Source organism: Colius striatus, chromosome 2 (assembly GCF_028858725.1).
Source record: "Colius striatus isolate bColStr4 chromosome 2, bColStr4.1.hap1, whole genome shotgun sequence".
Lineage (NCBI taxonomy): Eukaryota > Metazoa > Chordata > Aves > Coliiformes > Coliidae > Colius > Colius striatus.
Genome location: NC_084760.1, coordinates 105,754,993 through 105,768,514, shown reverse-complemented (window position 1 = coordinate 105,768,514; position 13,522 = coordinate 105,754,993). Strand labels below are relative to the sequence as shown.

The following is a 13,522-nucleotide window of genomic DNA, read 5'->3' as shown; positions in this document are numbered from 1 at the left end:
TACCAGAACTCCTCTTGGGAGACTGGAGAGCTGAAACATAGCAGTCTCTGCCACTATTCCACAGCCAGAAAAGGAATTCAATAAAATTACACTGCTTATATATGTTATATAACACATTTAGGCTTCATAAATATCTAGGAGAGCCACAGATGTGGCTCAGAAAGTAGCCATGTAGGCTACTTTCAGGAAAGTAATTAGCAAGGTATGTGACAATTTTTTCCACATCCTAACTTACAGCACAAATGTAGGCTTAGGTTCTAGCTGGCCTTCATCACAAAGCTTTTAGTATATGGAATCATTTCTAAGGGGGTCACACAACATGTGAATCAGAGAGACTCAAGTCTTTGAAAGACTACCTGGAACTGCTTCTCCTATGAGAAATTCTCATAGTAATGTGTTAAGCTTTACAACAAATCTTAAACATAAATCAATGACAAAGCCTTTTGAAGTTAAGCACAGCTTAATATCCTTAACATGGAAAACTGATGTATTTTTAGAAATTATCATTGTAGCATGTACCTTGGTGCCTTTCAAATGTCAAAGCTGAGGTTCATATGCAATGAGAATATTTCAGTCTACATTTGGAGCTGTATATCTTTAGGTTTAGGGATTAAGTAATATAAACCAGCCTGAACTGAAAGCTTCATTCAAACTAAAACAGAGTTTTGAAAGAATACAACCCTTGTATGAGGACAGTAAGGATACAGAAAGCAAGCATATACACAAGCCACTGCCAAGTTTTGCCACAAAACTGTCAGAAATACCTCACAGGCATCATGTGAAATAGAAAATTTTTATAAAATGGGTTAGTGAAACACTCAGCAGTAATTCTGAGGAAGGACTCAAAATAACTGGATTACATTCATTTTTAATGAATAAATTTTCTCTATACCAAACATTCAGATATGGGAATTTAAAGTTAATGAATGTTAAGAAGAAAAAAGTGGCCTAATTTTCAGAAAAGCAGAGTATTTCAAGATTCCATTGATTTCAGTAGAAATTATGCATATTTGGTTCCTTCTTGTATCAGTCATTTCCCATTATAAGAGTCAGCTTTGGTCCTGTGACTCCTAAGTATCCCATATGGAAAATTGGTCTCAGTCAAGAAGATCTCTTTATTGAAAAGACACAAGACATCTTCTCTGAAGCTGAAATCCTAGTAGCTCGCTGCTCCTCTCCCAGTGTTATATGTTTTAATACTATCATGGATGATCGTTAGGGGAAGGAGGGAAAGATTACCCAAAAATATCCTAATATTTAGACAAACAGGTACACACAAAATTAATTAAACTCTCCCTTAAGTTTAAGGCCAGTTAGGGAAACTCACTTTGTGACTTGCAAAATTCTTCACAAAAATCACAATCCTTCTTTTCATCAATAATTAGTTGAAAAAATATAAGTAAATAACTAACCTTCATTCCTGGGGACAGGTTCTGTACCACCTGGTGTCTTATCTGGCATCTTTGCGGACACAGGCTCAGTAAAACCTAATGGACACAAAGCAAAGAGTTTGCCATCAAAGTCAGTACATTTCAGTAGGACACTCCCCTGCACCATGACTCCCATAAAGAATGGATTTTCAACTTTCTTAATTTCCATATTTGTATGTAAGATATTAACAAGCAAAACTCCCTAGAAATTAAATGCAGAACCATTCAGTACACTGTCATCTGGATGTACTGCCAGGGAGGCACACAGAAACCCTCTCATAAATTACAATGGTAGAATGAAAGCACTAATTACATCTGGTTAACTTTTCTCTTTGAGTTTGGACATTTTTCCCCACTCAATGAGTTTCTAGTGAGATGTCTATGGGATGGAACAGTTGCTTACGCATTGCTAAAGTTAATAAAGGAGGGGCCACATGGAGGGTCACATCAGCCTGCATTAAACAAAATCCCACTAACTTTAAGCTGTACTACATTGCAGAGCACCAATATTTCTTCCATCCTAGCACTGGGCAGAGAAGAAAAGGCCTCTCAGGAAGACAGTGAGCCCTGTCTCCTCTTAGAGCAGTGTTATTTCACCCTCTGTGGTATGGCCAACGGTCAAAATGCAGCAAACACATACTGACTGGGATTTTGGATCCTCCTTTTTAGCACCTTTGAATATTTTCCCATCACCATCTGGACTGATGCTCCCTTTTACGTAATGAAAGCCTCAAGATCAGATAGGATGCATCAAGAAAAGACAATTAAAAAAGAGGAGGATTCTCTGCCCAAAGGAGAATGTGCGCCACATGAGGCAGGTACTTCACCTCAGCTGACCATTCACATAGCATAGTGCTGTATGCAGCACTATACAGAGCGCACACCATTGGATGTACTAGCAGTACAGCCTTAATTCCTGATGAAGTCACTGAGTCATCTTGTTTCTAACAATGCTGAGGCAATAGAGTTGATTTGGCATGCAGATTTCAGACAATCATCATATCTAGTATTATGGGAGACCTCCCTGGCTCAGCCTGAACCAGCACTGAGACTGAACATAAATGGTCTTTTTTTTTCTCCTCCTCCTTCTTAAATTATTCTGCTCTCAAATTATTTTGGTTGTTTTGAATCCTATCAGCCTACCTAGAATGAAAATATTTATGCATTAGCATCCAATAAAGGGCTTGAGTTTACCAAACTATACAAAATATACAGCACTTCTTAAGCATTTTAAGTCACTAAAAGAAAAAAATAATTCAGGTGTGCTACCCAGGGCAAGTATATGTGTGAATTAAATATGTCATATATGTAAAAGGCATTAGTCATTTCACCTTTACTCAAGACAAAAATCCATCGGGGTCTTACTCGAGAATTACTTTTTCTTAACATGGATATTTCATTTACATATTACACATACTGAAGATTTGGAACCAGTCAAAAATCTTCTCTCAACTCCCTAAAATTAACAGTGATAACACTTATCCACCTGAAGGTCTGTGCATGTAAGCCACAGCTGCACATCATAAACCAAATAAACAAGTGTGCCCTCAACAGAGCTTTTAAACAACTACAAACACCTAACAGTCTTCAAAATCCTTTCTAAATTTGCTGCACAACAGAAACCTGCTCTCCAGAAGACATTTGTTCATCAGATTACTGAAATTTAATTATCTATGCTTATCATCACGAAACAGTTGTGTAGAATAAATACACTGATTAATTATAAAACTTGGCAAGCTCACATCCAACCTTCTCCATTCAATTACATACTGCATAGTGTCTGTGAGCATTACACCAGCTTATCAATTAAATTCTAGTTACTCTATGATTTATTAGTAAAGTTGATAGGAACTAGTTAATCACATAGTGCATTTGAATGAACAAATCACACCAATAAATACCATATTTATGTGATTCATTTCAAAATCCAAGGAAGTGTTTTCTGTGAATTCTACATTTTAAACAATTTAATATCACAAATTCAGGGAACCATATGTTTTAAATAGAATATAGAAGCATGGAATGGTTGGGTTGGAAGGGACCTTTAGAGATCATATAGTACAACCCCCCTGCAGAAGCAGGTCCACCTAGATAAGGTCACATAGGAACATGTCCAGGCAAGTTTTGAAGACCTCCAAGGAAGGAGACTCCACAACCCCTCTGGGCAGCCTGTGCCAGGGCTCCCTCACAGTGAAATAGTTTTTTCTTATGTTTAAGTGGAACTTTTTGTATTCCAGCTTCATCCCATTACCCCTTGTCCTGTTGCTAGCTACTATAGAAAAAAGGGTTGTCCCAACCTCCTGACACCCACCCTTTAGATATTTGTAAGTGTTAATAAGATCTCCTCTCAGTCTCCTCTTCTTTAGACTAAACAGCCCCAGTTCCTGCAGCCTTTCCTCATGAGGAAGATGTTCCAGTCCCCTGATCATCTTGGTGGCCCTGTGCTGGACTCTTTCCAGAAGTTCTCTGTCCCTCTTGAGCTGAGGAGCCCAGAACTGGACACAAGATTCCAGATGAGGGAGAAGAACTTCCCTTGACCTGCTGGCCACACTCTTCTTGATGCATCCCAGGATGCCATTGACTTTCTTGGCCACAAGGGCACATTGCTGGCTCATATTTAGCTTATTATCAATCAGGACTCCCAAGTCTCTCTCTGCAGAGCTGCTCTCCAGCAGGTCAATCCCCATCCTGTACTGGTGCATGGGGTTGTTCCTTCCCAGATGCAGGACTCTACACTTGTCCTTGTTGAACCTCATGAGGTTCCTCTGTGTCCAACTCTCAAGCTGGTTGAGATCCCGCTGAATGGCAGCGCAGCCTTCTGGACATCTCGATTTGTTTTCTGGTTTTGGTGTCTTTCAGTTGCATAGAATTGTAAGTAAACTTCACCATGAAAATGCTCAGAGTGACTTACTGACACAGTGACACAAAAATGGTAGTCTCTGAAATAACTTTGGGTTTCTTTATTGACAGTTTGTAGAGGTGCCAAATACAAGGAAGAAAATCTCTCCTCCTTACACTAGCTTTGTTTCACTTCTGGGAGAATAAAAGCAAAACAAGTCTTACAAGAATTAAGTGTATCTAGGTTACATGAAATCTTGGTTACTTGGTGATAAGACTAGGAGTGATTAGATAGGCCTTTTTATTTAAAAATACCGATTTGTTTTTTTAAGTTGCTTAGTGTAGTCTGCAGTTTCTAGCAACAGTGTGGAAACATTTTGTATTAATGAGGAGGACAGGAAAGCATATTTTTAAATTTTTAAAACATATGGAATTCCATGCTTTTAAAGAAGGCACTTGAGATATATGCCATGTAACTGGACCTCAGTTTTTAGGAGTAATTTTTGAAATTGAAAATGCTATGGGGAAATGTCAAAGGCTTTATATGGGTTCTGTCATATTTAACCTCCTATACAATTTAGAAAAACCTAGGTAACACCAACACATTTCATAAGCTTTCATTAGTGAAAACCACGACAAAAAATGGCAAGTGTTTCTAGACAGTGTTCTGAAGGCGTACTTTTCTAGGCTGAATTTCTTCAGCCTGTTCCAACTATGTTAAGCCTCGCTTGCTTTCACATATTGTAGTACAGAAAATCCAGCACAGAAGCAGCATTTGGGGTTTACGCTTGATAGTAAAATCAAGAATGTAATTCTTGCTCACTTTCTACACAAATAATCTCCCCTTATTCAAACATTCTTACTACAAACTTTGGGGTAATACTAACAATCATTTCAAGATCAATCATATAAAGTACAATATAAAAATGGTTCTCTTAGACCCATCCAAATACTCTTGCAATATAATTATAATTAACAATATTAATATTAACAATCATTTATTGGTAATATTAACAATCATTTCAAGATCAATCATATAAAGTACAATATAAAAATGGTTCTCTTAGACCCATCCAAATACTCTTGCAATATAATTATACATATGGTTTTAATTGTATCTGCATCTTAGGCATAGCTTTTCTAGTAGCCTATGGGGCGGTTGCTATTGCTAAATTCATCACTCAAAGCTGCTACCTACTGCTTACTCCTCCGAGCATTTTCTCATAGAAAATCCCAGTAAGAGAACTTGAAATACAGATGCATTCATAATTTATGAATAAACACAGCCATACTGTTTCCATTTCCTAATTTAGGAAAATTCTAACAGTAAGCAAAAATATTCAAATGTATGACCATGCATTTTCACAGGCCATAATCAGCCAGGGCCACCCAAACAGGCATACTGGGAGGTCCTAGTTGATCCTTCTAGTAGATTAGTTAGCCTTTAAAATCCTGAGCTGCTAAAAAACTGAAGATCAGCTTTAATTATGAAAAAATAAGATCTCGGTTCCTTTAAACAGAGGATCTAAATCAATAGCATGCCATAGCTAAATACATGGGAAAATATTTCAACTTGGAGCACATTAGTGACTAAAACCAAATTTCTCCTGAGCATGTTTTACAAAAAAACCTTATTACTTACATATCATAGACAAATACAATCCTTGTCTCTTAAATTAACTGTACTTTGCCAGAAAAAAATAAAAAATTAAGTTTCCAATCATTCAAAATAGTTATTAATTAAAGTCTTTCACTTTTAAAGTTACATGGATAAACTTTCATTGGAGAGAAGACTTCTGTTCTACTTTTGTTCTCCCAATTTATCGTTGTACTCTAAAAAACCCATCAAGCAGCTTGAACTAGATGATCTTTCGAGATCTCTTCCAGCCCTTGAGATTCTGTGATACTGTGAAACTTTTGTTCATCATAGGGTTGTTTGTAGTTGTAACTATGGAGTCCAACTATGTATGTTGAACAATGATGATCACTAACCAAAATCTAACCTGAATCTCCCACTTTGTGTCCAGTCCCTGGCCCCTAGTCTATATCTTTTCCAAATAGCTGGAAGTGATCATATCTAAGGAAATTGGTTGGATGTTCTTAAACAACTTTTCAAATACAGTGCCTTAGACAGACACTGCATTTCTTTACCATTTTGTAGCAGCACAATCAGTATGTATATCAAGCTTCTGCTGTCACAGAATGTTAAGGGTTGAAAGGGATCTTGAAAGACCATCTAGTCCAAACCACCTGCCAGAGCAAGACCTCCTTTTTAAACACAGCCTTTTACAGATTAAACGGTCACTAATTTATAATAATGGATCAATACAAGTAAAACAACCAAAGCCCTGAAGTTCCACACTACACACTGTGCTGTTAACAGTAAAGCCATCTGCTGCTTTATTTTTAAACAGTATCTGGATGACTTCTTTCTGCTGCAAATAATTAAAAAAAATATATATACAAGTGAAGATAAAGTGCCTATTAGTAGGTTTTTTAATGTGTTTTGTAAACAAAGACATTTAGATGCTCACATATACCCTGGACAGACCAACACACTTTGCAGCTGAACAGTGTTTGATGTTGCATTTCTGAAAGCAGAACCACTCACAGAACCCCAAAACCATCATTCAGAAGGTCTCAGGTAGCAGGACAAACTCCAGAGTCCAAGGAAGGCTATGGCAAAATTCCCACTCACATTAACAGAACCAGAACTTGACATTTGGCTGTTAAATACTGCATATAGCTTTGTTAGAGAATAGAACATCCATCCCGGGTCTAGTTTTTGCCATTTGTTTGCCTACAAAATCCCTTCTGGAGCAGATGCAGTGCTGGTCTGAACCCCATGAGAACAGCTTTGATCTCAGGTTACATAAACCATAAAAGCAAGTTTATACGCTAACACTAACAATTCTTTCACATGAACCAAGAAGTGACACTGAAGGAAACTCTAAATAACACGGACAGAGAGCACAGAAGTTACAAGGCCACAAACTACTCCATCAAACCCCATTGCTGCTCCTATTCACCACCACTTCTCAGCCCAGTACCTGTTAAAGATTGAAGTGTTATTTCAAGTTAAAATTTATTCCTTCAAAATGGCACAGAATTCTAGTGGCTCTTTTCATTCCTTTCCATCTGAGCTCTGGATGTGAGTGAGTTACGGCTTCCCTTCTCCAACAGTCCTCTCCTTCAAAGTCCCACAAAAATCTCCCAGCCTTTTTTTCCTCTGTATATCAAGACATATCAAAACATTCCAAGTTTGGTGTTTTCTGCTGGGTATTTTTAAGATGCTACACATTTTCCCGATTTTACCAACCCAGGTCACTCTTGCACCTTCTTTTCCACACAAAGGCCAGTAACAGCAAAACCTTAAGACAACAGCACCATGAGGTGAGCTGGTCCAAACAACACCACCTGATCTATGTCAGCAAAAAGCAGCAAACTCTTTGCATATGGCTTGCCCCATTGATGAAACTCAGTATACTAACATCACTCTCTCCTGTCCCTTTCTTCAAAACAGCATAAATCCACAGCATCTTCTATTCAGTTTCTAGAGCTAATCATTGATATTGCAATTAAAAAATCCTAACTTTTTCTCATCAAATAAAGACCAAATCACAGAATCCCTTTGCCACTTTCATTCTAGTTTACTGTAATTCTCTGTATTTTAATGTGAAAAAAAAATCACAAATGTTCTAGTATAAAGAATTAGCTGTCTGGCTCCTCTGCGGTTTAACTGCTACACATACAATTTCTCCTTTCTCCGGTCTCTACAACAGCTCTGAAGTTATTCCCAGTGCTATTTCCAAGGCTTTGGTCATAGTTTTCCAGTCCCACAGGACCGAGTTCAGTAGCTAATCACTGTACTTCAGTCTGTAAGTCAAGACAGTATATTTTTTATGAAAGATGAGAGATATAGGAGAGAACATGTCACAGTATCTTCTCCTTCAGACTTTATATAGAATGAAATTCTTGATGTGAAATATTTGGTCAGTGTCCAACCACGTTGCAAGACTCCTTACTTAATGTATGCTGCTACTACGCCAAGTAAAACAAAGAGGAAGCTTTTACCACAAGGTCTTCTGGGAAGGGGAAGACAGATCAAAACGTTGACCAGCACTCCCCAGATATCCTTGTGAAGCTTAAGTTTAAAGCCTAAGCAGAAAAATGACAGTTTTAATTGGTGAAATGCATGCATTTACTTCTGATGAATTAACTCTGTGTTGATCACAGCAGTTTCACAGCTCAGCAGAAGCATTAGCATCATTTTAGTGCAGATTGTACAAAATTATTTAGTATAATTAACCACTGTCATTTTTCTTTCTGTAAAAATGAACTGTTTAGGAGTTTTATAAAAGCAACTTGCTCAAGATCAACCCTTCATTGTATATATTCATGCCGTACTACAGAAAGCTGACCCTGTGGTGCCTGTTTTATACAGGCAACTTGCTCAAGGTCAGCCTACATTGTATATATTCATGCTGCATTACAGAAAGCTGATCCTGTAGTGCTAGGAAATTGTGACAGTGTTTTCCCATGGTGATGCATCTCTGAGCTATGAAGCTACCTGTTTCAGTGCAGCTCCCACAGGTGGCACTCACTGCTCCTTACGGTGCAAAAGGTGTTCAACTTACTGACAAAACCAAATGCTTGCAGCAGAAACCACGTCTCCCTTCTGGTCAGCATGGTAAGCAAGTGCTACAAATCCTTCTAACTTTCAGCTGTCTGAATGATGCTGCTTACCCTCAACTGCGGATTTGGGTTTGGATAGCCCGATAGGAAGTTTTCAAATAAGAAAAGATAGTATAGCAGCTTAGCTATCACAGGAATAAACCACAGGGTTTTTTAAAAAAAACACTGGGCATTTCTCAAATTATATACACATATGGCTTCCCTCATGCCTTTGTACAGTGCACTTCATCTCAGCAGTTCTCCCAGGTCTTCACAAAAGTTAAAAAAACCAAAACCACACACAAACAAAAAATCCATCAAAATATCATGTTTCATTTATACACAGTAAGTCTGTCAGTTCGGACACTTTCTTTTGAATCTAAGCTGGAGAAAAGTGACAGACTTGGGCAAGGTGGCTTAACACAGGACATGCCTGATATACACTGATGAAAAATAAGGGAGAGCAGAATAGACAGGTCAGTCCCTGTGTATTAAGGCTTCCAGACAAGTCCCAGCACAGACTGTAATGGCACTAACAAGTCATAGCTACCAAGTACAGCAATCATACCACAAAATACTCCTGTTGTCTACTCTTAGGAGTCTTCTTCTCAACAAGAAAATTATGTACTCTACACAAACCAGTTTTTGAGAAATTTATGCATTACACCTATTTATTCTGGAAAACACAAACAGTATCGTTTTCATTATTGAAAATTACAAAGATGGACATCAAATATTGTAACTGAGCTAACATTACATTATTTCCTTATTTCATTTTTTAGATAATGCTAGTTCTACTGCTGATTAGGGCCACACAAACAAAACTGAGTTTGAAACAAACTCATTTAAAATGAAAACCAAATCCCTCAGCACAGACAGGATCACACAGTTCAACATTTTCTTTATTACGATGGTTTATTTACAGTACCACAGTGACTCTCCAGTTATGCACAAACAAGTGCTGAAATGGCACAAAAAGGTGCTATGCACATAGACCAGGTACAGCACTAAAGAGACTAAAGGATTTTAGGGTACAAACATTCACATGGCAAGAACAAACCCATTTCCACAACCATAACAGCTGTCAGAAGAGATTACATTACTTTGTTTCCTCGACAAATTCTCAAATAGAGAATTTGTAAGAACCTGCAGTAGGTAAGAACCTACACAGTCATTTTATCACATCACCTGAATTACAGTCAAATACAGTCTAAGCGTTAGCTCTATAGTTGCACTTCTGCCTTGCCATTCATTCACTCCTCCAATGTACACACTCCAGGTAGGTACCTTGAGTTGGTTAAAAAAATAAAGTAATATAATTATTCCATTTGGCATTTTCACTGGTTAATGAGATCCCCTCTTAGAAGATTTCTTCTTGAAACTTTTCTCATGAGAAAACACAACTGTAGATACACTGAGTCTTGGTTTCCAATAGATTTCATTCCAGTGTGGTGCACAGAGTAAACCTCATTACTGGGTCAAAAATTCAGGTTTAATAATTTAAAAACAAAAAACTACATTCCACAGCTGGATATGAAGCTGCCAAACTTTAGCAATAACAGAAGTTGCTTTATAGTGTACGTGGTTAAGGAAAATAAACTGAAGAGGAAAGAATTTCAGCAGTGCTGATCTCAGAATTATTCAAATTCCTTTTCAAAACTCTGAACTTTACTACAATTAGGAGAGATGCTGACTTAACTAATATACAATCATGCAGATGCACACATGCAGTTTCTCTCTTTAGTCTTTTCCACATTCAAGTACATGGTGCTAAACAGCTGCAGCTTTAGATTCCTGATCAAGGGACAAGGGCTGCTGCTGTTCCATGCTTCTCTCAAATATTAAAAAAACCCCAAAATACAACAAAACCAAAACAAAATTAAAAAAAAAAAAAAAAACATTTAAAACCCCCAAATAAGGGCAATAACCCAGCTAGCATCCTAACAGTCATTTTGTAATCCCATTTCTCTGTTAGACAGGAAAGAACTAATAAAACAAAAAAAAACCACTCCAGGCTTGTGTCTAGCATACATAGCAAAGAGTCCTTGATATCTCTTTTCAAAAGCTTTAATTCTCGTTCAAATTGCCTATTACAGATGTTGTGCAGTAGCACTTAAAGAAATACTTCTCTTTTTGCTAGATGCTTTTGCTTAGGATATCACTGCACACAGTCTTGGAAAAGATTGCCGTTGAGCAAATTCATAATTTCACAATAAGCTTAAGTAGTGGAGGAAATAAAATCAAAACAGGATGCAAGGAAGCAGAGCTGTTGGAATATGAAGAACCTAATCACAGCAAACAACAGTGAAAGTAAACTATAATTCACAAAGAAATGAATTTTAATCTAGTCTTATGTGCTAAATATTACAATGATAGGTAACATATCGATGGATTCTAACATATCTGCAGAATCCTGTTACTATAGGAGAAACATACTTACCATGTCTGTATGCATTTCACCTCCTGAGACTTCCTTTTTACATTTCCAATTCTGTTACAGGAACTTTCTTGACATTCAACTAAAGTTCACTAACACTGTCAGACTTCATAGAAAAAGCAAAAGAACCTTGCCTTCTGCTTAGTAAGGACATCAGTCTGCATACATTATGCAGGGTAGTCTGTCCTGAAATCACAGGACTATGATAACAATGAAGGTTTTTCTGAGGTTTTTGTTTTAAATGAAAGCTTTATAGTCCTCCTACGGAGAAACTCCTGATAATTTAAGGTCAGTAGAAAACCTAGTACCTATGGGATTAATAAAAGTTGTATGTATTTTAATTTTGTACAGGGCCAGAGTCAAGGCAACAAGATAGGGAATGACGTCTTCCTAAACTCACATAACCACTGTGTAATGTAAACCTTAAAACTGCATTCATGGACAACTTGACAAAGAGATAAAGTGCAAATATCCAAAGACTACTGAGCAGCTCAATGCTTTTCAAGAGCATAAATATACACAAATCCACTTCAGAGTCAGTTGTTTTAGGGGTATTTCTTCTCTTCATTTAAGTATATGTTTCAGAAAGGTCCCTAAAAAGAAAAGAACACAAAATGCATCTCTCATGTACACATTTTTCAAAATACTGCTATTTTTCTTCCAATTTCACTAACAACAGAACAATTAGCATGAATCAACTCCAATTAGGCTGTTTAATCTCTTCTACAAAATGGTTGTAACACATTTGGCTCACTACACATCTTCAAAGAAATAACTTTAGATCTCATTATAGAAAAAAACCACAGAACTTCCAAGAGAAGACCATACTGATGAAAGACAAAAATGTCAGTGTTGTCCAGAAGGTCCATTTACTTTGTTAAAAATTTTCCTACACAACATTAGTTCCAAGTAAACAAGAGAGAAATACATTTCTTCTCTCATCTGTAAACTCTGGAGAACTGGAGAGAATCAAAAAAAGAAAGATACAAAGGAATGTTTGGTTTGGCATTGCTGACACTTGTTCACAAAAGGGAAGCCTACTTAAAACCAGGATAATGGGTAATTATCACTTTGCACGCAGATCCTTCATCATATTTCTCTCTGTAACACACCGTGACTCCATTATGTTTTGCAAGGAAGGGAATGGGCAAAAATTCAGTCAGGAAAGGGCTCCTATAAAGTGCATTTGTGTGCTTCCTTCAACAGCAATTGCACAAGCACAGTATTGCTGCTGAAATAAGAGGTTTAGACATGGTCTTTATAATTATTATACAAGTAACACTCAGTTGGCTTTTCCAGAAATCCTAATTTGAACAGCTAGCCAAAGTACAGCCATACATAACACAGTTACATATACCCTGTGAAATATGTTTTCCCCACAGCTATCAGAAAACACTCATTTAACTTTTTCACTAAAGACTGATTAATGAAAATTTCTGGGGTTTTGTATTCATCACAGATTAAATAACATTAGGCAACCAACACAATAAATAGCATGAAAGACTAAAAAAGGTTAAAGCTCTCTAAGGCCTGACATGTTCCAGTCATCCAAAGGCCAAACACGGCTGTTCCCCAGACCTGGCTCAGGCAGATGACTGTTGGATCACTTCTCGCTCCTTCAGCTTTTCCTTCTCCCATCTATGTGTATATGTATATATGTATATATATGTGTGTGTATAAATATATATATTATAATATACACACACACACACACATATATATATATATATACACTGCACGCACACAGTGAGAAAAAAAGAGGAAATTAATAACAGAGAAACTGAGAGTACTGCACACATCCACTCACAGTTTGTCCAAATGAATGGCCTCATAACTCAGATTGGGACATTTCCTGTAAAAACACTCCCTTGTTTATCAAGCCACTCTAGAGTGCAACGGTTGAAGCGTGGCTTGCAACTAACACATTTTCTAGTATCAAAGTTTACAGTTACATACAGAATACTCCGACTAGTTGTGATGGAGAAGCCAGGGCCCTCCTGCTGTATATTAACTTTGAATAACATTGTCTCCAGTCCAGCAGAGTTCTGGGTCCCATCTGCTTTTGTGGCACATGCATATGGTAAAGCGTAGAGAAACTACATAATCTCAAATAAGATTCATGCTTAATCTCTGGAAAACAGCT

The 13,522-nt window shown here is 37.3% G+C and overlaps 1 protein-coding gene across 3 annotated transcripts in view; it reads right to left on the bottom strand.

The window, feature by feature from the left end:
• PLEKHG1 (pleckstrin homology and RhoGEF domain containing G1) overlaps positions 1-13,522 on the bottom strand; it is a 134,658-nt gene that overhangs the window by 93,779 nt on the left and 27,357 nt on the right. For all 3 annotated transcript variants that reach the window (XM_061988981.1, XM_061988979.1, XM_061988980.1), the window contains exon 3: positions 1,413-1,487. In XM_061988981.1, coding sequence (XP_061844965.1) covers positions 1,413-1,461 — 49 coding nt within the window. In that variant the 5' untranslated portion in view covers positions 1,462-1,487. The remainder of the gene's footprint in view (positions 1-1,412; positions 1,488-13,522) is intronic.